Source organism: Lissotriton helveticus, chromosome 3_1, assembly GCF_964261635.1.
Source record: "Lissotriton helveticus chromosome 3_1, aLisHel1.1, whole genome shotgun sequence".
NCBI classification, from domain to species: Eukaryota; Metazoa; Chordata; class Amphibia; order Caudata; family Salamandridae; genus Lissotriton; species Lissotriton helveticus.
This window is the reverse complement of record NC_136061.1, coordinates 123,739,498-123,765,924: the sequence shown is the minus strand read 5'-3', so window position 1 is coordinate 123,765,924 and position 26,427 is coordinate 123,739,498. Positions and strand designations below refer to the sequence as shown.

General features: G+C 45.0%; 1 protein-coding gene across 1 annotated transcript in view; it reads left to right on the top strand.

The window, feature by feature from the left end:
* The window catches only part of NLK (nemo like kinase), a 996,575-nt gene extending 976,638 nt beyond the window's left edge, over positions 1-19,937 (top strand). The window contains exon 11 of the mRNA XM_078679349.1: positions 18,693-19,937. Coding sequence (XP_078535475.1) covers positions 18,693-18,747 — 55 coding nt within the window. The 3' untranslated portion in view covers positions 18,748-19,937. The remainder of the gene's footprint in view (positions 1-18,692) is intronic.
* The last annotated feature ends 6,490 nt before the right edge of the window (positions 19,938-26,427 follow it).

The following is a 26,427-nucleotide window of genomic DNA, read 5'->3' as shown; positions in this document are numbered from 1 at the left end:
CAATTTTTAGTTAGTTTGCAAAACATTTCATGGGTAAGACAAACACTACTTACAAACATTTACAATATTTACAAACTATTATACATGCTCAATATCATACAGTGACAAAATAACATATAAGTGAAAAAATCCACATTTATACAAGCTTCTCAGACAAGAGAAAAAAGCAATAATTAGACCAACACAAATAGTAAATCTTTGCGAAGATTCAAATCATTAGAATGCCCAGCAAGGGTCAAAAAACAGAAAAAGGCAACAGAAATCTGAATTCGAAATCTTCAATCAATTAGATTTTATGAGAAACAACTCAAATGAAATCTTTTTATATCACAAATTGCCTATTTGCCGTTTTGCCGAATCTGGATGCAATCTCAGATTCTCCTCAGGGCTCTATCAGTGTCGTATTCTACAAAAAGAAAGGAAGCTTGCTTTAACCACCGACGCGATTTTTTCACTTATATGTTATTTTGTCACTGTATGATATTGAGCATGTATAATAGTTTGTAAATATTGTAAATGTTTGTAAGTAGTGTTTGTCTTACCCATGAAATGTTTTGCAAACTAACTAAAAATTGATAAGAAAAGGGTTTAAATAAAATAACCCACACAAACAAAAAGGTTCTCCTTTGTTTGTAGTCCCACAATTTATGAGGTTAAATCACTTTTGGGGCCAGCACTCTTTATGTTTTTTAGTAATATTAGGTCCAGCTGACCCCTTGTCCCAGGACCAAACTCCGTTTCTTTACAAGTTCTTGAAACTTTAGCACTCGCTGTACAGATATAGTTTAACAAGTAAAGCAGATAGTAGACCAATAACATATTATTCTCATGTAAACCACGATGAACTACTAGGTGGAAAGCTAAAGCAACAACTAAGTGTCGTGTGCAGAAGTTGCAAAAAAGGAAAAATGGCGTTTAAACCGGTAATGAGCCCATGCTAACTTAACACGGTGTAAAGATATCCAGGACCTAGATGCCACCTCCTCATGATCCGGAAACGAACTGAATAAGATAATAGAAGTGCCATCTCATGAGAGCAGATTGCAAGTTTATATGTGGACGGTCCGCAAGGTAAAGCATTAAAAACTAGGAAAATTTAATGCTAAAGAAAAATAAAACAGCCAAGTACTTTATCGAGTCTTAAGCCAATAGGCAAGGTAAATAATAAAAACTTGACAAATAAGTCAATGAATTGTCAATGAAATGCTAGTACTCAGCATATCAAACATGAAAAAGGTCTATGACATAACTGTGTATGCAAAATAAGCTGCAACAGCCTCCAATAGGAAGTCACCGTCTTCATCCGAAAACAGTTCAGCCATCCAATTTAAAAGCGGAAAAGAACATACGTGCTCTCCCAGCACCGGATCCTCTATCACCATCAGAGGACAGCTCGGTGGGTTTTCAAGAAAGCTCTGTTCCAAGAAAGACTGTGCTGCCGCCAGTAAATTCCAGGGACCAAGTAGTCCATGCATCAATGCCACAGCCATAATCCTTTCGCCAGGACAAACCAACTCGTGAGTAATGATAGGAGTCATCAGCTGATTAAAGTCGACGTCAGGAGAAACCGGTCCGCAGAGACACAAATCAATGGCCCAATCGAAATCACAGGTCAGGCAGTGAAATACAGGCTGGACACAGGTGAAGTAGGAGAACCGAAAAGATAATCCATATGCCGTGCTTAATATCGCCAACGGCATTGTGCCATAATATTCTAGCATGCGATTGCGGAACAGTGTCAGCAGCTGCAGGGTCGGAGGTTGCATAGGAGGGACATCCATATTTAAAAATGTAAAAAAGCACAAGAGCGTCCGCTGGTAATGCAAGTAAAAATGCCAATCCACGAACCAGAGTGCAGAAAATACAATGAAAGGAAGCAGGGATGACTCCAAAGATTTTCTCAAATGAAGTCACGAGACCACTGGTAACAACTTTAAAAAAGTGCACCAGGGACTTTGTGGAGGATGCGTTAAAGATAGTCGGAAACATGTTGCTGAAATTGAAAGGCAAATGTTAATTGAAAAAGGTTTTGCACCTCTGTATGGGTGTTCGCTATGTGAAGTACGAAAGTTTCACGGGCCGAACTCAAGGCCACCTCTCTCTGAGACAAAAGAGCTCTTATTCTTGCCATGCCGTTGAAACGTGTCTCAAGGTTGGTATTTGTGGCCAGATTGAAAACTCCCTATGTTCATGTGTGGGAGGAAATAGAACATTTCTGCAGCAAATAACCCGTTCACTTACTGTTACGATAAAAGGAATACTTTTAATTAACTCAGAACAATCTTCATTATTGAGTATCAAATAACTACCATTTTCCAACAACTTGAACGTGGGGATGATAGCAGGAACTGGCGTGCCTTGCAACACGCAAGCCATATTTGGTCGGTGTTTGTTGCATGAACCGTGTAAATGTATGTGCCTACACATTAGTGAATGATCTGGCGTCTCAGTGCATTCCTCTCCATTCAGATAAACTTCTTGATCATCTTTGAAACATCTGTATGTGTATGGAAGCGACCTGACCTCATGAAGAAAAGCACTACCTAAAGGTTCATAACGACCTATTGGTATATATTTCATACAATTTGAAAACTTATATAAAGCAAAAGGCAGCGTTATTAAACCGTGGATAAGGCATGTTGCCAAAAAACCCGCAATCCTCTGCTGATGATGTCACTGAGCATGTCATGAATGATGTAATATGTGACATCATCAGCAGTGGATTACGGGTAATAGTATCTCTAGTTTACTCCCTTATAGCTGTCTTTCTTTTAACATAAGTGTCTGTTTCCTTCCCTTATACTTACTGTTTTTGGGTCGCTTCCGGTTCGCGTACCCGCGAGCGAACTGGGAAGCGAACTAAGAGAAATAGAGGTTGGCACAGTTCCAAATATTGTACCAATTTTTTAATAACGGGGAGGTCGTTCTGAAAAGAACTTTTTTTTTTATTTTTCTGAACATTTTTTTACTGTTTTTGAATTTTTCGGAACAGTTTTATATTTTTTTGGGTTTTTCTTGGAGGGGGCAATGAAAACGATTCATTGTAAAGGGCTCAACAGGAGCAACAAAACAAAAAAAAGAAGTATTTATTATTTTGGGCGTTTCGGACAAACTTGCATATGATAGTCAATAGCTCTGTTGATCAGAGTGATGCTTTTTTCTCCGTAGGAAATGAATCCATCGCAAAATGCGCAGATGTGTTTTACATCACCAAATCTCATTTGTATATTTGGCACCATCTGCCTGCCCTCTGGTCCCGTTACTTCCGGTACAACAGATCTTCTGGCCATAATAGGGAGATTATCTAGGTCGTTCCGAAACTGTGCAGCACTGTAGTTGTTAGGATGCCACCTAGTCATATGGCGATGCATTGTGTAGTTTCCGAAACTGTATTTTTTGTCGGTCCCTCTGGACAGTCTATCTTGACATATAAGGCAACTTACGTATCTTGCATTTACTTTTTTCTGACCTTTGGGAATTTTAAAAAATTGCCAAATGAAGTTTTCTTTCCGGTGAGACGTCCTGGGCTGCTCAGGCAAAAACTGCCTCTCTTCGTGCTCGTCCTCCTGTTCCTCTTCTTCTTCTTCTTGTTGAATTACAACTTGAGCAGGTGGTCCACTCTTCCTTGGATGTGGTGGAGGTGGTGGGGAAGCACCAGCTGAAGCTACTAAAGAAGCCATTGCTCAGTGATCACAAAGGGTCTTTCTCTCACAATGATGAAAGTCAGAGTGAGGAAAGAAGGAGGGATTTTCATCATTTGGGAAAAACAAGAGTTCTCAACCAATCAAAAGTGTTCATTTTAGATTATATGACCTAGTCTTACATCATTAGGAAACCAAAAGTGAAATGAACCAATGAAAAGTGTTATTACCAAGTCACATGACTTGCTGTGTTTACGTTAAGCGCTTTGCAGGGCCTCCCGGTTTGCTTCCAGAAACCTGCGCTTTGCGACTCGCTTCGCGTACCAGTTCGCTAACGTAGCACGTCATATGACGTATCACGCGACAACGTGAAACGTCATGCGGACGGGAGGCGTCACGATGTTGTTTTCTAACGCGGCACTTGCGGTAAAGAAACGTTTACCGGCTCGCGGTCTATTTCGCGGCATCAAGGTCAGCTAACGGGAAGCTTCCCGATTCGCGAAGCGGGAACGAAGAAAAAAAAATATTTAAAAAAAAAATTATTCATAAACATATAAAATATATTTTTGGATTTAAAGAAGAATACATTTTACAGCTACAGATATTAGCTGTTAAAAAACCAATGAAATTCACAGAAAAAACCATAGGTTATAGACCATATATAGTTAGGAATTAGCATTTACAAAACCTTGAAAATTCACTGAAAAAACCATAGGTTATAGACCATATATAGTTAGGAATTAGCATTTAGAAAACCTTATTTTACTCACACAAAACCATTGAAATTCCATATATAGTTAGTTGCACTAACTATATATCGCGCACCCGCAATCCACTGCTGATGATGTCACATATTACATCATTCATGACATGGTCAGTGACATCACTGATGACATCACTGATGACATCTCAAATGACATCACTGATGACAACATCCAGTGACTGTATGTTTCTGTAAAGTTAAAATATGTCTTAGATATTGAAGAATGAGTGGATGTATAAGTGTCTGGATGAAGGATTTAGTAGGTGCGTGACTGACTGTATGAGTGAGTGATTAAATGTGTCTCACTGAATGCATGGGTTAGTGACTAAACTGTCTTAATTTGTGCATCATTATGTCTGTTGTGATGTAAACTGCTGCATGTGTTGATCATTAGCTATACGAGAGGCTATATGTGTTATTAATTGGTTGCCCAAGTATTTCTATGGGAGATTGAGTTTGTGTGGGGGTGGCTGGAAGGTGTGTGACTCTGTGCATAGATGTGTGAGCAGTTTATTCACTAGGTGTATGAGTTCAAGAGTGCATGTGGAAACAGCTACATGGGCAGTTGACTGTGTGCATGAGTGTATTGATGAGTGAATGGATATCTCAATGCTACATGTCATAGTAAGTACATATGTAAAACACAGTACATGTGAGAGTTGGCATATATAAATAACTGTGCATGAGAGCCACTGAGTGAGTGGTTGTATCGATCATTGTGAACTTGTATCAGGGATTGTATAAGAGAGTAAATATGTGTTAGTATATGTTTCAATAAGTAAGGTGTGTATAACTGTATAGTTGAAGAAATGGAGGTGAGATTGTTTCTTTGCATGACTGACTGGGTGTGTGAGTAACTCCATGGATGAGTGGAAGTGTGTGAGTGTCTGTATACACTGAGTGTATCTAAGGTTATATTAGAGTCTGAAGAGGTTTATCGTATTAGCACAAGAATGATGCCAAATGAGACGTCATCAGTGATGTCATCAGTGATGTCATTTGAGATGTCATCAGTGATGTCATCAGTGATGTCACTGACCATGTCATGAATGATGTAATATGTGACATCATCAGCAGTGGATTGCGGGTGCGCGATATATAGTTAGTGCAACTAACTATATATGGAATTTCAATGGTTTTGTGTGAGTAAAATAAGGTTTTCTAAATGCTAATTCCTAACTATATATGGTCTATAACCTATGGTTTTTTCAGTGAATTTTCAAGGTTTTGTAAATGCTAATTCCTAACTATATATGGTCTATAACCTATGGTTTTTTCTGTGAATATATATATATATATATATATATATATATATATATATATATAAATACATATAAATACGCATAAAATAACCATATATATATAGATAATATGCATATACATATGCAGCCCAAAATAACCATACTAGGCTCAAAAAACTGCCATAATAGCCTGTAAAATCTTTACATTTGCTAAATAAAGACATATAAAACACATTATATGATAATGTAAAGAAGAAAACACTGCCTAGGTTTTCTTTGAAACACAAAAACCTTAATTTCCAAAGGTAAAAACAGGCAGGATCATAGAGGCAGCTTTAGCCTAGATAGGCTGCATTGTAACAACAGAAAAATCTGGCGCCGTGCCTTTAAGACCTCTGTGAGCCTCCAGGCTCCCATCATGCACCACAGGTGACAGTTAGGTCAGTTCTTTTTTCCGGCTCCTTCTGAGAGGATCCTGGAGCATTGAGCTCGCCAGTTGGTGATATATTTTCACTTTCTTCTGGTATTTCTCTATTTTTTTCGTCTTTACTCGACGTCTTTAGTCATTATCTGACTAATTCAACAATTTTTTTACTGTTTTTTGGCTATTTTTCCAGTCATAATGCCGGCCTTATTTGCTAAGTGTCCGGCCTGTGGTAAAAAAATGGCTAAGTCAGACCCTCATTCGGTCTGTGTTGCTTGTCTACCTTCTTCTCACAAGCCAGAACTTTGCTACCACTGCAGCAAACTTTCAAGTAGGACTTTGAGAGAGAGAGAGAGAGAGAGAGAGAGAGAGAGAGAAGAGCAGGCTTCAGTCCCTGTATGACAGAGGAGAAACTGTGAGTGGAAGGAAAGATGTTCACTCTAGGAAGCCTTCTTCTCAGCGCAAGGACAAAGGGGAGAAGAGAAAACATCGGTCTCCTTCAACTTCAAGAGACAGATCTTCTTCCAAGGTACCTGTGTGCTCAAAATCGGCATCGAAACCACCGTCGCGGCATACGTCGACGTCGAAGCATCCCTCGCCGTCGAAGAAGAATTTGCCGTCGAAGCAAGGTGAGAAGCGACATGAGCGTAGGCGGTCCCGGTCTGGCTCGCCTACGACTTGCAGGGGACGGGACTCGACGTCGTCTCATCGACGTCGACGGTCGCCGTCGAGAGGCTCGAAACATCAGTCAAGGTCGCCGTCGAGAGGTGCCATGATGTCGACGTCGAACCGGGCAGAGGTTTCGACGTCGAAGAGCCCCAGTCATGCGACGTCGAGGCACACGACGCCGAGAAAATCATCGCCGTCGAAACGCCTGACGTCGACGCCGAAGAGGCATTCGTCGTCGAAGAGGTCGCCTCCGAGGAGGTCGCCGCCGAGGAGGTCGCCGCCGAGGAAGTCGCCGCCGAGGAAGTAGACGCCGAGGACGACGTTGAAGAGGATGTCGTCGACGTCTCCTGCTGCAAAACGGCCTAGAACGGTGTCCAAAGACCGTTCTAAGGTGTCTGGGTCTCCTGGGAGGTCCTCTTCCTCACCTGAGTTGCGGATTGTACAAATCTCCCCAGAGCCTTCAAGAGCGCCTTCACCTACAGGTGCTAACATCTCTCCACGATGGCTGGGTGAGATCAGAGACTGGAAGATTAGAAAAATTAACCTTCCAAGGTCTCGTTCCAGGTCTCCGGTGTCTGCTAGATTAAGGTCACCTCTGGTACGGGTGGTACACTCTGCGATACGACGTGAGCGTACTCCACCGAGAAAGTCTCCATCGGAGAGGAGGCGTGCTTCACCATCTCCTAGGTCTTCTCGTCGTCACTCTTCCAGAAGACGCGATACTAGATCTTCGACAAGGTCTACGAATTCAAAGAGGAACTACTCTCCAACGCGGTCATCAACTCCTCCGAGTAGGATTTCACCAATTGATGACGTGATTACCTTTAATGAGGTTCTCTGTCGTGGTGCAGGGAAACTTCATATCGAGATGTCTGTCTCTACTGCTAAGACAACGGTCATCTTCGAGACCTTACATCAGAAGCTGTCATCAAGGCCTTTGCTTCCTCTGGTCCCGGGTCTGTTGGAACCTGCGGAGCACAAATTCTTAACCCCGGCATCCTTAGGAGCAGTTCCTTCGCGGATCGCAAAGAAATATAAAGCACCGGACAATGATCCTTTATTTCTGAGGTCTGAGCCACAACCTGATTCAGTCATCGTCTCAGCGGCTCGTAAGAATCAGACAGGAGCGGCATCATCCTCTGTGCCCCCTGATAAGGACAGTGAAGCTATGGACTCAGTAGGAAAGAAAATGTGTGCTACTTCTGCTTCCTATATGAAGGTTGCCAGCGCCTCCGCTTTACTGGGTCGCTATGACCGTTCTCTTTGGGATTCCTTGTCTCGTTTTACAGCAAAACTTCCAAAAGAAGACAAGCAGGATTTTCTGGAAATCCTTCAGGAAGGAGGGCTAGTGGCTAACCAGGTGATTAGCGCAGCTGCAGATGCTTCCGACTTGTCTACACATGGCTATGCCCATGGACTCTGTGCAAGACGATCAGCTTGGCTAAGGCTTACGGGTCTTAAACCTGAAGCTCAACACCGAATTTTGAATTTGCCGTTCAATGGAAAATCGCTCTTTGGGTCTCATGCTGACGATGAGATGTCAAGAATGAAGACGGAGCTCGATACTATGAGAGCTGTTGGTCTTGAAAAGAGAAAGGACAGCTTTAAGAAAAAATACCGTCCTTATGATCGGAGACAGAACCAGCAGAGGGTTCAAACCCCTCAATGGTCGTCACAGCAGAATCAGGGAAGATCTCAATTCTCCCAGTGTCATCCTGGTAGAGGAAGAGGGGGCATTTCCAGACAGTCTGCACCTGGAAACAAGCAGCAGCAACAAAAACAGTGAGTGCTTGCTTCCCCTGAGCCCGTTACCCACTCCGGTGGGGGGAAGTGTTCGTTTTTGCCTGGACGAGTGGAAAAACATCACAAACGACAAATGGGTGCTGAATATTGTGCAAAATGGATATGCAATCAGATTCAAGTCTCCTCCACCTTCCATTCCTCCTCAAAATTTTGTGTTCCATCGACTTCTTATTTTGAAGCAGGAGGTGTCTACATTAATTGTAAAGAATGCCATTGAGGAAGTCCCAAGGGCACAGCGACGACAAGGCATATACTCCCGATACTTTCTAGTTCCAAAGAAAGGTCCAAACAAGGAGTTCAGGCCCATACTAGATCTCAGGTGCCTCAATCAGTTCATTCGGCGAGAAAAGTTCAGAATGCTGGCGTTACATCAAATAATTCCACTTCTGCATCAAAGGGACTGGATGTGCTCCATAGATCTTCAAGATGCGTATTTTCACATCCCCATCACATCCCCATCGCCCCAAAGCATCGGAAGTTTCTAAGGTTTTGCATACAAACCAGTCATTACCGGTACGCGGTCTTGCCCTTCGGGCTAAAGTCAGCTCCTCGCACCTTCTCAAAGTGCATGGCAGTCGTAGCGGCTTTCCTAAGGAAAAGACACATTTTCGTCTATCCCTATCTAGACGATTGGCTGCTAAAGAGTGCGTCCCCGAGTCTGCTTCAACGACATCTCACGTTCTGCATACATCAGCTGCGGAGGTTGGGCCTGCACGTGAACTTCAAAAAGTCTATCCTCAACCCCACACTATCTGGGCGCACTTCTAGACTCAAAAGACGCAAAAGCGTATCCTTCGGAGGAGAGACTATCCTCTATTCTCCTCAAGTGTCAAACCTTACTAAAGAATACTCGACCAACGGCCAGACAGATCTCGTCTCTGCTAGGGTCCATGGCGTCTTGCATTTTCCTCGTTCCAAACGCCAGGCTGCACATGATACCTCTACAGCAGTCGCTGGAGGATCAGTGGTCCCAGTTTTCAAACCGTTGGGAAGACCAGCTGTCACTACCTCTGTCAGTACGGATCTCCATTCGATGGTGGATGCAGCGGAGTCATCTGGTAGTGGGAGTGCCTTTTCAAGAGGACATGCCCAGACGATCGCTGGTGACAGATGCGTCCCTGCAGGGATGGGGCGCCCATCTGGGGTCCCTTCAAGTTCAAGGAGTGTGGTCAGAGAAAGAAAGACTGTATCACATAAACATGTTGGAACTCAGAGCGGTACATCTGGCTCTCAAGGCTTTCTTCCCAGCACTCACGTCATCCTCTCTGCTTGTTCAGACGGACAATACAACAACGATGTACTATCTGAACAAGCAGGGCGGAACGAGATCCAGACCTATGTCGCTGGAAGCGCAAGCAATCTGGAAGTGGCTTCTGGCTCGGGGTATGACAATTTCAGCTGTCCATCTGCCCGGTGTCCTCAACGTCCAAGCAGACAATCTAAGCAGACACTTCGCAGATGCACACGACTGGGTCTTAAAAGACGAAGTGATAAGAGATGTCTTCCAGGCCTGGGGGACACCAGAAATCGATCTCTTCGCGGACGCCGACAACGCAAAATGTCGCGTCTTCGCGTCCAGATACCCACAACGAGGGTCCAAGGGGAATGCTCTATGGATGGACTGGTCAGAGAAATTACTCTACGCATTTCCACCGATTCCACTCATTCCCTTGGTGATCAAGAAACTGTACAAGTCGATGACAGACATGATTCTAGTGGCTCCGGATTGGCCTCGCCAATGGTGGTACCCGGATCTCCTGCATCTATCCAAAGTGCCCCACAGGAGGCTTCCCTGCTGTCCGGATCTGCTGACGAGGGAGAACGGCGGAGTGTTCTGAGTTCGTCCAGTACGGACATCTAGGCCTTTCACAGGATTGTATGCACATTTTAAGAGAGGCGAGGAGAGCTTCTACAAGAAAGACGTATGCTTTCAAGTGGAAGCGGTTTTTCATGTGGTGTGCTGCTGAAGGACATGACCCGATTCGAGGTCAGGAACAGGTACTGTTACCATACCTACTTTCTTTGGCCAAAGCAGGTTTGCAGTATTCCTCTATTAAGGTCCATCTGGCAGCAAAAACTGCATATCGAAAGTCCACTGGCCAGGTGTCTTTCTTTCAAATGCCAGTTGTGAAGGATTTTCTCGAAGGTCTCAGGAAAGTGTATCCTCCCGTGAGGGCTCCCTCACCTCCTTGGGAGCTTAATGTGGTTTTGTCTAAATTGATGGGTCCTCCATTCGAACCTATACACAAGGCTTCCCTTCAACATCTGTCGTGGAAGGTGTCCTTTCTTGTAGCGATCACTTCTGCGCGCAGGGTGAGCGAGATTCAGGCCTTTTGTGCTACAGAACCCTATCTCGTTTTCCATGCGAATAGAGTGGTGCTTCGGACACATCCCAGATTCCTTCCTAAGGTAATCTCGGATTTTCACATTAACCAATCAGTGACACTACCTACGTTTTTTGCTAATCCGAGCTCTTCAGCTGAAAAAGCTCTACACTCTTTGGATTTGAAAAGAGTTTTGAAGTTTTACCTTGATAAAACAAAAAGTATTTGAAAGACTGATCATTTGTTTGTAAACTACGGTCCTCTGAATACGGGCTTGCCTGCATCCAAGAGGTCCATTTCTAGATGGATTGTGTCATGCATTTTGCTTTGTTATCAGTTGGCACGAAAACAGCTCCCGGGTAGACCGAGAGCTCACTCCACTAGAGGAAAGGCTGCTACTATAGCAATGCTTAAAAATGTTCCTGTTCATGCAATTTGTAAGGCAGCTACATGGCGTTCGGTTCACACCTTTTCTCGCCATTACTGCCTTGATTCTGATTCTCAGGCGGATGCTCAGGTTGGTCAAGCATCCCTGAGGAATTTGTTTGGGTAATGTCTATATGAGTGTACCGTTTAGAGAGTCTGATATTGGTCCGCAGGGTATGGGATGGGCTTGCTACTCTATTCAGTGCTTATGACTATTGATGAGTATCCCCTGGAAGAGAAGGATTAGTTACTTACCTGTAATCCTAGTTCTCTTCCAGGGGTATACTCATCAAAGTCATAAGCACACCCACCCGCCTCCCCGGACTAATATCAGAACTATCTCTTTTACATGTTACCCATGCAGTTATCACACTGTTATACGCCGTCCAAAAGAACTGACCTAACTGTCACCTGTGGTGCATGATGGGAGCCTGGAGGCTCACAGAGGTCTTAAAGGCACGGCGCCAGATTTTTCTGTTGTTACAATGCAGCCTATCTAGGCTAAAGCTGCCTCTATGATCCTGCCTGTTTTTACCTTTGGAAATTAAGGTTTTTGTGTTTCAAAGAAAACCTAGGCAGTGTTTTCTTCTTTACATTATCATATAATGTGTTTTATATGTCTTTATTTAGCAAATGTAAAGATTTTACAGGCTATTATGGCAGATTTTTTAGCCTAGTATGGTTATTTTGGGCTGCATATGTATATGCATATTATCTATATATATATATTGTTATTTTATGCGTATTTATATGTATTTATATATATATATATATGTAGATGTATGCATATTATTGGCTATTGCTCCGGGGTCCCGCACGTGGGCGGGCCTATTCAGTGCTTATGACTTTGATGAGTATACCCCTGGAAGAGAACTAGGATTACAGGTAAGTAACTAATCCTTACTGTACGCTTTTCCACCAATCCCATTGATACCAGTAGTAATCAACACATTTTAAAGGGCCAACTCCAGGATGATTCTGATGGCCCTGGAGTGGCCTCGCCAATGGTGGTTTCCGGACCTTCTTCAACTATCGAAAGTGCCACACAAGAGGTTGCCATGTCGCCCGGATCTCCTATCCAAGTAGGCAGGGAGAGTTTTACACCCCAATCTGTCCTCCCTCCGGTTGACAGCATGGCTCCTGAAGTTATCCAATATGGTCACCTACACTTAAATTCAGCATTTATGGATATTCTTAAAGAAGCGAAACGTCCTTCCACGAGGAAGTCATATGCCTTCAAGTGGAAACGATTCTTCCTCTGGTGTGTGAACAATGGACACGATCCCATCCGTGGTCAGGAACAGGTGATTTTACCTTATTTGCTGCATTTGGCGAAGTCTGGGCTTCAGTTTGCTTCTATTAAAGTTCACCTTGCAGCAATCGCAGCCTATAGAAAGTCTCCCAACCGGACTTCTTTCTTTAGAATTCCAGTGGTGAAGGATTTTCTGGAAGGCTTGAGAAAGGTTTACCCACCAGTTAGATCTCCCTCTCCTCCATGGGAGCTTAACATTGTGTTGACAAAGTTGATGGGGGCTCCTTTAGAGCCGATTCATAAAGCTTCCTTACAACATTTAACATGGAAAGTCGCGTTCCTAGTGGCCATCACTTCCGCTCACAGGGTGAGCGAAATCCAGGCTCTTTGTGTAAGGAACATTTTACTGTGTTTCATGCTAACAGGGTGGTTCTCATGAACACATCCTAGTTTTTTGCCTAAAGTAATTTCAGATTTTCACATTAACCACACTATAACTTTGCCTACGTTCTTTCCAAATCCTGCAACTCCTCCAGAAAGATCTTTACATTCCCTAGATCTCAAGAGGGTTCTTAAGTTTTATCTGGACAGAACAAAGACACTGGGGAAGTCAGACCGTTTTTTAACTATGGACCTGTTAATACAGGTTCTGCAGCTTTCAAAAGATCCATTTCTAGATGGATTGTTTTGTGTATTCTCCTGTCCTACCAGTTGACCAACAGACTAAGGGCACAGTCCATTAGGGGAAAAGCTTCTACCACTGCTCTCCTAAGGAATGTCCCCATGGCAGAAATTTGTAAAGCAGCTACATGGCGAACAGTTCATACTTTTACTCGCCATTACTGTCTTGATACGGATACTCAGGCAGATGCTCAGGTTGAGCAAGCCTCATTGAGAAACTTGTTTGCTAATACTGTTTAAATTGTATATGTCAAGATAGGTTTCTGTTTTTTGCTCGGAAGTGAGTATGAGCTTGCTACTCTATTCAGTGCTTATGACTATGGATGAGTATCCCCTGGAAAGGAAGGATAAGTTATATACCTGTAATCCTGGTTCTCTTCCAGGGGTATACTCATCAAAGTCATAAGCAATCAATCAATCAATCAGTGACACTTATAGAGCGCGCTACATACCCGTAGGGTCTCAAGGCGCTGGGGGGTGGGGGGGGGGGGGGGGGGTGCCGCTACTGCTCGAACAGCCAGGTCTTCAGCTTCTTCCTGAAGGAGAGGTGGTCTTGGGTCAGGCGCAGGTCGGTCGGGAGGGAGTTCCAGGTCTTGGCGGCCAGGTAGGAGAAGGACCTTCCTCCTGTAGTCGCTCTTCGGATGCGGGGGGCGGCGGCGAGGGCGTGGTTGGCTGATCGGAGGTGGCGTTTGGGAGCGTAGAAGTTGATCCGGCTGTTGAGGTAGCTCGGGCCTTGGTCGTGTAGGGCTTTGTGTGCGTGGGTGAGGAGGCGGAAGGTGATTCTTTTGTTGACGGGGAGCCAGTGAAGGTCTCTCAGATGTCCGGTGATGTGGCTGGTTCGTGGGATGTCGAGGATGAGTCTGGCTGAGGCGTTCTGGATCCGCTGGAGTCTCTTCTGGAGCTTGGCGGTGGTACCGGCGTAGAGGGCGTTGCCGTAGTCCAGTCGGCTGGTGACGAGGGCCTGGGTGACGGTCTTCCTGGTCTCGGTGGGGATCCACCGGAAGATCTTCCGTAGCATGCGTAGGATGTTGAAGCACGCCGAGGAGACGTTGTTGACTTGCCTGGTCATGGAGAGGGAGGAGTCCAGGATGAAGCCCAGGTTGCGTGCATGGTCTGTCGGTTTGGGTGCGGTGCCCAGGGCGGGAGGCCACCAGGAGTCGTCCCAGGCGGAGGGGGAAGAGCCCAGGATGAGGACCTCCGTCTTGTCAGAGTTCAGTTTCAGGCGGCTGGTCGTCATCCACTCGGCTACCTCTTTCATCCCTTCGTGCAGGTTGGCTCTGGCGGAGGCGGGGTCGTTGGTCAGGGAGAGGATCAGCTGGGTGTCGTCGGCGTAGGAGAGTATGCTGAGGTTGTGTTTGCGTACGATGGCCGCGAGGGGGCTCATGTAGACGTTGAAGAGGGTGGGGCTCAGAGATGATCCTTGAGGGACGCCGCAGATGACTTCGGAGGCCTCTGACTTGTACGGTGGTAGGCGGACTCTCTGTGTTCTCCCGTCGAGGAAGGAGATGATCCATTCCAGCGCCTTGTCCTGGATTCCGATGTTGCTGAGGCGCTGTACTAGGGTGCGGTGGCAGACCGTGTCGAAAGCCGCGGAGAGGTCTAGGAGGATGAGGGCCGCTGTTTCCCCATTGTCCATCAGGGCTCGGATGTCATCGGTGGCGGCGATGAGGGCGGTCTCGGTGCTGTGATTGGCTCGGAAGCCGGACTGTGAGGGGTCGAGGGATCCGTTCGTCTCGAGGAAGGCGGCCATCTGCTTGTTGACGGTCTTCTCGATGACTTTCGTAGGAAACGGGAGGAGCGAGATGGGGCGGTAGTTCTTGAGTTCGGTGGGGTCCGCTGTTGGTTTCTTGAGTAGGGCGCTGAGTTCGGCGTGTTTCCAGCTCTCAGGGAAGGTGGCGGTGTCGAATGATGTGTTGATGATGTCTCGCAGGTGGGGTGCGATGACAGCGTCGGCCTTGTTGAAGACGTGGTGAGGGCAGGGGTCAGTCGGTGATCCGGAGTGGATGGAGTTCATCGTGCGGATGGTGTCTTCGGTGCTGACCGGGGTCCAGGCGTGGAGGGCGGTGGTGGGGGGTGGCTGTTCGGTCATGGTGTGCGTAGGTTGGTTGTTGAAGCTGTTGTGTATGTCCGCGATCTTGTTGTGGAAGTATGAAGCGAGAGAGTTGCAGAGGTCTTGCGATGGGGTGATGTCGTTGTTTCCTGCGCTGGGGTTGGAAAGCTCTTTCACGATGTTGAAGAGTTCCTTGCAGTTGTGTGCGTTGTTGTCCAGCCGTTCCTTGAATGCTGTTTTCTTGGCGGCGCGGATCAGCTGGTGGTGCTTCCGGGTGGCGAGTTTGAAGGAGGTCCTGTTGTCCGGTGTAGGTTCCCTTCTCCAGACTTTCTCGAGGGCTCGGCAGTTCTTCTTGGAGCTCTTGAGTTCGTCGGTGAACCACGGGGCTTTCTTGCTTCCGGGTCTGCTGGGCGGGGTCCTCAGCGGGGCGAGCTCGTCCGCGCAGATGCTGATCCACTTCGTGAGGTTGTCGGCGGCCTGGCTGGGGTTCGCTGAGCTGGCAGGGGGGTGCTGGCTCAGGGAGGTGGCGAGCTGGTCTGCTGTGACCTTGTTCCAGCTTCTGCGGGCGGCCTGTTGCTGGTGGTGGTGGGTCGTCGTTCTCTTGAAGGTGAAGTGGACGCAGCTGTGGTCCGTCCAATTGAAGCTCTGTGGCGTGGCTGAAGTCGATGTCTGTGCTGGAAGAGAAGACTGCGTCGAGTGTGTGTCCGGCGAGGTGGGTGGGGGTGGACACCAGTTGCTTGAGTCCCAGGTTGGCGAGGTTGTCCAGCAGGGTGGTGGTGTTGCGGTCGTTGCTGTTCTCCAGGTGGAAGTTGAGGTCCCCCAGGAGGATGTAGTCAGCGGAGGGGAGGGCATGCGGGCTGACGAAGTCGGCGATGTCCTCGCTGAATTGTGTGCGTGGTCCAGGGGGTCGGTAGATCAGGGTGCCTCTGAGGGTGGTGTTCGGGTTGGTGTGGATCTGGAAATGCAGGTGTTCGGCGGTGGTCAGGGTGTTGTCGGTGCTGGTCGTGAGACGGATGGTGTTCTTGTGGATGATGGCGATGCCTCCTCCCATCTGGTTGGCGTTGCGGTCCCTCCGGACGATCTTGTAGCCCTCCGGGATAGCGATGGCGATGTCGGGAGCTGATGTGGCATTCATCCAGGTCTCCGTGAGGAAGGCAACGTCAGGGGCTGTGGCGTCTAGGAGGTTCCAGAGTTCCACGGCGTGTCTGTGGACGGAGCGGGTGTTGAGCAGGATGCACTTGAGGTGGGTGCTGCTGGTGTTCGGCTTGGCGGGTGCTGTTGTGAGGCAGGTCCGGATGCAGGTGAACTTGCAGGCGTGACAGCTGAAAGGTCCGTGGGTGCGTCGTGGTGTGGCTTGATGGCAATCTGGGAGTCGGCCGGAGTTGAGGGCGATGAGGGTGGCGGCGGAGTACGTCAGGCGGGTCGGTCGGGGTCTTCGTGGGCCAGGGGTCCTGGCGCTGGGCGCGGTCCGGTCGCGGATGGGCGCAGACGGGCTTACCTTTGGCGCGCCTTCGGCGCACAATCGGCGCGCCCGCTGCGCGGTCGCCATTTAAAGGCGAAGTGCGCGGGTGGGCGGAGCAGCTGGGAGGCGGGAGCGGGGAGGGAACAGAAGGAAAAAAGGGGCGGGGTCTGCGGTGGTGGCGGGAAGCGGGGAGCGGGGAGGGAATACGGAGGGCGGCGAGGTAGGCGGCCAAACAGGAAGGACACAAGCTGAAAAGGGTGAAAAAATAAACAGGCACTAAAGGAAAAGAAACGCTAACACGGGCAAGAAAAGCAGTATAATACAAAACAGTATGACAAGCACAAATGTCGGACAAAACAATTTAAAAACAAACGACAGCAGAGTCAGCCGGCGGCGAGGCAGGCAGCGCGGCAGGGACAAGGCTAAGGGGCACACGCAGCAGCTGGTGGCCGTGCGGCGCGGGGGTGTCCCACAGCACCCTCCCGCCTCCCCGGACGAGCAGGAACAGTTTACTGTTTTATTCTTGCATTTTGTATGCAGGTTCCTACTGGTTTCTTATACCTTACAAAAGAACTGACCTAACTGTCACCTGTGGTGCATGATGGGAGCGGAGTTCCCCTGGAGGCCTTAACGGCAAAGTATTCAGATTCTCTGAGGCTTTAAAGGTGAGGTGCCAGTTTCCTTTTCTGTACAGGGATGTTATTTATTTATGCAGTCTTTCTTAGGCTAATGGCCTATCATTACCTGTTTTCTTTGACTAAAATAAAAGGTTGTTTTGCGGAATACAATTGCTGTACATGTCCTTCTCTTACAATATATGTCATGGGTTATTTTCATACCAGAGAAATGCATGTAATTCGGGCTTTCTTAGCCTATTCAATATGTTTAGGGCTGCATATTATAGGTTTATACATGTATATGTGTATAGTGTTCTTGTACTATGTACTCCTTTTCTACTAGTTACACATACATATGTATTATGTTATATGTTCCGGGTTCCCGCTCATGGGCGGAGATTATTCAGTGCTTATGACTTTGATGAGTATACCCCTGGAAGAGAACCAGGATTACAGGTAAGTAACTTATCCCTCTCAACACTGGGGTTGTGCAAGGTTGGTCACTTCCTTATGACCCCAAGAATGGTTTGTTACATATTACCATAGACCTTGATCGTAACTCTTACAAAAGAGGCATTGTGTAGAAATGGAAGGATCTTCCTTGGAGGAAAGTGGTTGATCAATGTATGAGACCAGTCTGTGTGTCCCTAATACAGAAGATTTGGAGTCAATCCACTCAATATAGACACATTGCATTGGAGCCCCTCCACCAAACTGCTTGCTCCTTGGACACAAAAAGTCGTACTTTTGGGAATGAGAAATAATATGTGTGATATGCTAGGGTGGGACAGATGTAGAACGGGAAGAGGTGAGATTTGAGACCTTATGAACCAAACAGTATGCTAATGTATCATGAAGCATTGCCTTTTATCTCCTTCCTTTGGTTGTTCCTAAAGCATTAAAATGTGTTGTATAAAAAAGGGAAATGTGAAGACCTTTTTAATTTAATTACCTATTTTTAATTATTTCCGTTCTAGAAATAAATAGACACTTGTTAGGGGCTATTTTTTATTTTATGGACTTATATTGGTCTTTTGAGATTTGAACTGAAAACAGGTTGTCCGAAATATATGTAGAAATATATATCATCAGGAGATTGAGATATCTAATATTTGGGACAGTGAACATTTACTCTCTAAAAGTATGAATTGTGACGAGGTGCTAACAACTGTGCAGTATATAATGCAAAGAAGTTTACATGTATGATAGTTTTCTTAGACTTGGTACGTAATGTAAGCACTATAAATTGACGGAAGTGAGAAATTAAAAAATAACTCTAAATGGCATTTCTCTTGTGATTTTTATTAACATTTTTCTGGTCTTTTCTTTGGTTTCCTAGTTCCACAGTGGCTCAGCCATCTGAAATGCCACCATCTCCTCTGGTCTGGGAGTAAAAACAGAAGATACATACTACTGGACATGTATTGTAGCTTTTCACTGGAGTCTAGAGTTTGCAGTTATTGAGGTTAATCATGAGTGCACTGTAATTTTACTAATGAATGAAGTTTAACAGCCACTGCTTGTGTACGATGAATAATGCTTGGGGGCAAACTTGTTTTAGCAACCTTTAATCTTGTGAAATGGTTGTGCTTTTAGAAGAAGTATTTTCCCAGAGTTGAAAATGCTTTGCAAAATGTTGTGCAATTGTTTGGCTCAGAACAGATAGAGAATTTAACCAAGTTAGTTAGTGCAGGGGATGGATAGGGTGTTTTTCGAGTATGGCCCTGTGTTTTCTTAAATATTAAATTGCTATTGTACAAAAATCAATACCCTTTTGATACACAGCCATAATGTAGATATTTTATCAAGAAAATCCTGAATGAGCCCCGAAACAATCTCAGACAGTCACATCCTTCAACCGAAATCAGACCGGTGAATGAGCATCTTAACATTGCTATCCAATTCAATAAATTAGTGTTTAAATTGAGTTGCACTGGTAATATATGTTGCTAAGAAAGCAAAAGGTTCATGTCCTTTTGTTTCTCGAGGAGATGGAATTGCTGGTAATCTGCTCACTATAATTTTATCATGTGTGTATATATGTATACAAATATGTGTATATATATATTTAATCTATTTTTATTAGGTCCCGTTCACCTCTACGTCTATCTTATATTAAGAGCCCCTAGGCATGCTTCCCTTTTTTCGCTGTAAATAATTTCATTGATAAGAACTGCTTCACCTCTGAGCATTATTAACGTGCAGAGCTAAATTAGCATGCACGTTTAAATGTGGGAAAATTACTTTTGTTCTTCCCTCCACTGGATAGTTTTAGAACATAAACACGCAACAGCACATAGAGGATTATGTTTATTGTGTTTATGATAAGCAAATTAGGCTAGGCATCTGTGCGTGTCACAGTCGTTTAGAATTTGCCATTGCTTGATCTATTTTTATTGAAACGCTGAATTTATATGTGCATATGTATATAAGTACAAGCTGAAGGCCTCTACCTCCTGGAGTATACAACTTGGTTTGTTTAACTCCACTTGATAATTAATATATTTTTAAGTTCAGTGTGGAGACTGGAAACTTGAATGTCCCTTTCCAACTTTTATATTTAAATAAAGAAGTTATGAACATTGAAGATCGTTTTTCACCTGAACAAAGCAACCCAAAATAGATTGTTCTCGAAGAAAAATAGAGAATAAACTATTTCAAATATTGGTGTTGGGTAGAAATGATATTTATACTGGATAATTTACTACTGAAAGTTATCTTAAATTATCTGTTTTAAGAAAAATATTTCTTAATGAACTAATGAGACTGAAATAATTGATTGCTTGTGAATAGATGGCGGGAGAGAGGATGGAACGTTTTAACTTCAATGAAGTAATTATGTTGCTGTGAAAGAAAACCATTTGAATTCCAAGAACAGAGATGTCTTTTTTTTTGTGGTGTTTTTTTATTTTTATGTGAGTCATAAGAATAAAAAGCAACAGATGCATTTCATTTAAATTGGATGAAAATCGTTTGTTGAAACAAAATAAAGTGCAGGTGTACACATGACGAGAAAGGAAATATCTGAATTTGGTCAAGTTGTGTTGCACACTTGCTAAAACCTTGTACAATGTAGATATGAAGTACAGTATGATGGTAAAAACATTAAATGTGACATTGAAAAAAGGGACATGTACTATGTTTCATTTCTTAATGCTTCTTCCAACCTCCTAAATTGTAAATGCATATAGTTATATTGCTTTTCCACAGGTACCTAACCATGTCAGACATACTTAACACTTTGAAACCCATATTCCCCTGATACCCCGGTTTCTTGCTCTTTAAATTGCTGCTTGAAGACAAAGGGTATGGTCCTTAGAGCTTTATTCAAAGCAGGTTTATTTCCATCATAACCAAAACCCTAGTTCTAAAATTTAGACCAGGTCTCTAAGTCTGGTTTTATTTTTTAAATAAAGAATAGTATTGCTATTTGGCACAAACGTAACAGAAAATAGCGATCAGACAAAATATTAGGCCGTCCTGCCAAGTATCATGCATCAGGGGTTAGTCTAACGCATTTCAGTGTGGTTGTCCGCATCACCGCACTGAAATGCAACATCACGCATTATAGCACCTTCTCTGCTAACGGGTAAAGGCGCCTACAAGGGATTTATTTAAAGTGAATTCTGTGTCAATTGTTATCCTCCGTTTAGACTGGCCATTTTAATTTGCCTGTCATTGAGTGTACATATCACAAAAGCATTTCACAGTTATTTCAACATATATTAATCAACATAAACTATACATGAAGCACGGATGTATATGTTTAAAAGAGCTTTAAATTCTTGAAAGACAAATTTTAACAATATATATTTAGAGGGTTAAAAAAAAAAGGATTACATTACACAGTGCGACCCGAAGTTCTACCTTTATACAAAACAGTGTACTTCCTGGTTACAATTGTGGACACCTTTTCTTTGGGGGTTTAACAATATTAGAAAGAAGAATAAGATGTAATTGTCGACGTTTCGGTCTAATGAAGGCTTTCGATTGCTTGACCATCTTCAGGACTGTTAATAAAATGATTAACCCTTCAATCTGTATACAGTATGATTTCTGCAATCCCAAGAGATTAGTGTAGTATCGACCAACAGTGTCCTACACAATAATTATTGTTATTTCATCACAATAATTATTGTTATTTCATCAAACAGAGTATTTCAAGGCCAAACAGGAGTTATGGTCATGTAGACAAATGCCTCGTCATGCACTTATAACTAACCCCCAAAGAGAACCTGAGGCTGGATGCGCTGCACTTTTTAAAAAAACCAATGTAACAAATGGGCCACTGCAATCGCTGCGTTTTCCTCAAGTGATCAGGAAATCTTCATCCATTTGTGGCACCGCTCGATCAGGAAATCGGAATCGACTAGGCATTTCCCTACATGACCATAACTCCTGTTTGGCTTTGAAATACTCTCCTGAGGCTTGCCTGCACCCCCCATGCTTAATTGTTTCCTGATGTTAAATGCTTAGACTAGCCATGCAACGTAGCTTCAGCCTCAGGCTAATAATAAATAACGGGTGACGCCGCACACCCTGCTGTGATCAGTAAATTGATTTTTATCAAATTGCTCAGTGTGTCTTTTTGAGATAAATTACAGTCTGCAGACGGGTTGTGACCGCTAGGCTACGCTTGTGTACCTTGCATTTCCGGTGCTTTGCAGCAGTTTTAAAATCTTACCGTTTCTCGTTGCTCAAATGGGTGTGATTTCTGATATTTATGTTTCCGTTGTCACTCATAGTTGTTGAAATGTCACTCATAATTACGCTGACAATATAAAAATGTCACACATAGCAATCTGAAACCTTGGCAGCTTTGATTAGGCACATTTATAACAGATGGGTATTTTCAGGATAGTAAGAGCATTTATTTCAATGAACAATTGAAATGGTCATGACTCATCGAATGGGTCTACCCCTCCAGTCCCTGAGGATGCCTCCCCTACTTATATCTTTCTGGATAAAGTTCTCCTGCCATGACTCCAATGTCTTAGTGTTTTTAGGAGTGGGAAGAATATGCTGTGTAAATAGTTTCCTCATGGAATATGTATTCTTTACACAGAGCCATCCATACATGTTAATAGGGCATTCGGTTCCACACTGCTGAGCCAGTATCAGTTCAATGTGTTTCAGGGATTTCGTATAGCGCTTCACCTTCTGATCTTCTGTCATGTGCAGCCCCAGCTCGTGCAGGTAAGAGCGGTAGGGCTGGGTAGGGGGGTGATTTTGACAGACGACGAGGGAAAGTTAAATAAATAATTAATTTCCCCTCTTCTGTCAAACCACTCCCACCAACCCGGCCCCACCTCTCTTACCTGCTCGAGCCGCTGCTGGTCATGTGCAACTAACCTAGTTTATGAGGTCAGGAACAGGCCAACCAAGAACACATTGATGAGGAATCAAGGACCTCTCCTCAGAATGCCTGGACAGGCCCCAGTTGTGTGAAGAAAATGCTGTCCTCAGAGTGACACACTAAGCATTATAGTGGGGGAAGAGGCACTACCCATTTTTCACAATCTTTCACAGGCATAGTAGACTACTCTGGAGGACATAAGGGCATGTCAGCAACAATGGCTGCTCCCCCGTTATGGCAGAGGAGGAGGGTCGCCCTCCCTGTTGAAAGCCAGCAGAGGCAAGGATATAAATGAAGTGATGATAAAACATTCGTATTACATTTTATTTTGTGTTCTGTTGGCCGCCGGCCTCCTGAGCTGAGGGAGGGGTGGGGACAGCCACAGTGACACTGCAGCAATTACCAGGGAAGATGGAGGAGTGGCATGCACTGCTAATTGCACATGATGGTTTGGCCAGCCACAGAAGCCGGGCAAACCATCATGCGCACTTACCCTGTCTACACCCAGCTGTATTGTACAGCTGGGTGGAGAAACCAACACAAGCTCCTTGTCAGTGTCTGAGCACCGAACCGAGGTGTTCAGACCAATCTCGGTGCTGCACACATGCTGGGAATTAATTCCCAGCACTGCTCACATGCTGGGAAGTCTATACCCAGCATGTGAGCAGCGCTGGGATTGGGAGCTGGAAGACTGCACAGTGTTGTATGCAGCAGTTCCTGGAAGGATGCAAAGATCGGGAGGAAGGCACGGCAGTCGGAGCAGGTAAGTGCTTTATTTTATTTTTAGTATTCTGTCTCTTTTTTGTGTTCTCCCGCCTCACCACTAAACAGTACTAGCAGCCGCTACTGCACAGCAGTCCTCCTTAGACAGGCTCTGAACAGCTATCTTTCACTACTCCTGCAAGGTGGGAAAGGGATTAGGACAGTTAATTACCAACAACCTATACAATTAGAACACCCTCATACCCCCCAGGGCTCCCTTTGCAGATTTTAACCAACTAGAAGCCAAATCTACTATGTCACCACAGTGTTTCAGTGATGGCAGGTCCTCAATTGAAGACAGAAAAATCGACATCTGTTGAAGTCCATGTGTTGCTGCAGATCTGAATAAGTTCAAAGGTGTGATTGGGAGAGTACATCAGATGAGATATACTGATCATATCCGAACCAGAGAAGCCTTGAAGAGAGCAACCTGTTTCAGATGATTCACAGCCCAAAAGAGGCATCTCCCCTATTAATTTCCCATACCACTCGATTGCACGGAGTGACGTAGATTTAGGACCAGCTTCACGGCGGGCAGTATACTGGGTGAGATGTGTCTTCCATGATGGTAGTGTGGGGGTGTACTGTTCCCCAATGTCCCTCGTTCAATCAAGTATGATGTATTTAGTTTAGGACTGTATAGGCATTCAATGATGACTAGCAAGTGTGAGGTATGGTAATAAGGTTTGGGCCTTTCTATGGTGTGAAAGACTCACTCTGTCGAGGGTTGTCAGCCACCCCACAGCCCGACTTGACGCACCGTGGGATGAGCTCTTGCGGTGGCACTGCAGACTTGCTCGATTGCACGTCGGTGGCTGCCTCCTCTTCAAAAGCAGCTCACATCCTCTTGGGTGCCTGTGGCAGTCAAGCTTCTTGACCTGGAGGTTGGAAACTCATGGTGACTGCTGGTCTGTGCAGGTGGCTCCGGTTCCTTGCGTCATGTGTGCTGAGTTGTAGGGCTTGAGTGTCCTCGCTGCTGGCTTTGATTGCCCTCACTTCAGGAGCGCCGAGTACGGGGCTTGAATGTAGACTGTCTGTAGACTTTTGAAAGCCCTCCCACTTGGTCCGTTGACCTGCTTCCTGGCTTGTTTCTGCTCTACTCACCCAAACCTGGGACCCATCCCATTCATTGTTCTTTTGCTTCGCCAGTTTGTTCTGCTCTGGATGCGCACATTGTGCTTCAGGTTCTATTCCTGTGGATGTGCAAATTGTGCCTCATGTTGCATTGTTCCTCTGTGGCTTGCTGGGCTTGACTAGCCCTCCATCTTGGGGTCTCCCCTTAAATCCAATGTGGGCTCTCACCTTTTCCTACTTGAAGGCCCCAACCATAAAATGGCTGCATGGCTCATGAATCAGGATTTAATACTGGTCTGTAGCTCACTGCGCGGACACTAAAGATGAATTTTGGGGCACACAAACAAGACAGTAAGTCTAATGCGACGGCCATTTTTCAATGGTTACTGAGCCTATCCTAATCAAAAACTATAGGTCACTGCTAGCTCTAGTGGATCATTATTCTCAATTGTTATACACAATATGGCATAAATATGACAACAAGTATTTACGTATTTTGTTGCATTTAGAACATAATCACTTAAAGAACCAAATCCTCCCTAGCAATACTTCTCCTCTGACTGTACTCTCACATTTGCTCTGTACTGCTTTTACATTAGACAATTTTTTGACTGCTTGGTATGCTCACAGTAGGTCAATCTTTAACAAAGAGGTATACTTAATCCATTCTACTGGTCTACCGATAGCCATCATGGACCAATCCCACTTGTGTACTAGCATCAGCCTGCAGTCACAGCCGGACCAAAATGCATTTAAGATTAATCACCCACCTAACCTATCCAAAAACGCAGCCAGGTACTTCAAACATAAACTACTCAAATGTAACTCTGAAACGCTCATAACTGATGCCTACTATTGTGCTAAAAAAGATATAGTGGTTAATGATTTAGTCTTCATTAGCAGAAGACCTCAATGGAGGAGAGCTATAGCCTCCATGCTCCGGATTAACACATCTAGGAAAACACCACAGGGCTTACGCATCTCCCATTACACACTCACCGATCTACATGGCCGAAACAGCCATCTCCCTCTGTAACAATGGGAACATTCTCATACAATCATCGGAATGGATTCTAGAGCAGTTTGATGTTATCTTCTTGAGGATCACAAACACCGTGGCGAACAATGTCCCCCCGGCTTCTTTAAGTAAAAGGCACGCCTCTCGCTCTGTGACTGAAACACGGGTCTTATCCAGGTCCACCCCTACACTATCACTCATGTTTCCCCACGACCATTCTGTCTACTCCAACTCCGGAATCGTTGATGTCGGCCACAGATCACCTATTCCTAGCTTTGATTTTTACCCTTCATCCATTCTCCACTTACCCTGGCGCAGAGTCGGGTGAGTACTAGTACCTACTGCATGAGTTCTGTTTACAGCCTTAACCTGGACATTCTCAGTGAGTACTAATACCTACTGTTCTGTTTACAGCCTTAACCTGGACATTCTCAGGTCCACAACTCTACATCCTTCGAGCTACGATACAACCGCCCACACCCCAGCTGCGACCTAAGGATCGACCATTATGACCCCCAACCTGCTCAAAGCAACCCCCAGACAACACATGAGGCCCGCACGGGTGCACCTAGGAGACCTACCCCTCTCTCAATCTTCCCCTCTAGTGTACCCGCTATTACCCTCTAACCACCGTCCCTATCAAATCCATCTGCTCCTATGACGCTACCGGTTTGCATACCACTACCTCTACTCGTGTGGGATCACATATGTCCTCCAGTCCTAGGCCACGCTACAATCCCATAGGTATTACTGACCCTCCCTTCATTGAAGATAAACTTGCTGATCTTAAGCAAGACCTTCTCCTAGTTTAAGCCGATCTCCAGAACCTTATCCACATTACTTCAAACCTCCCTACATGAGCAC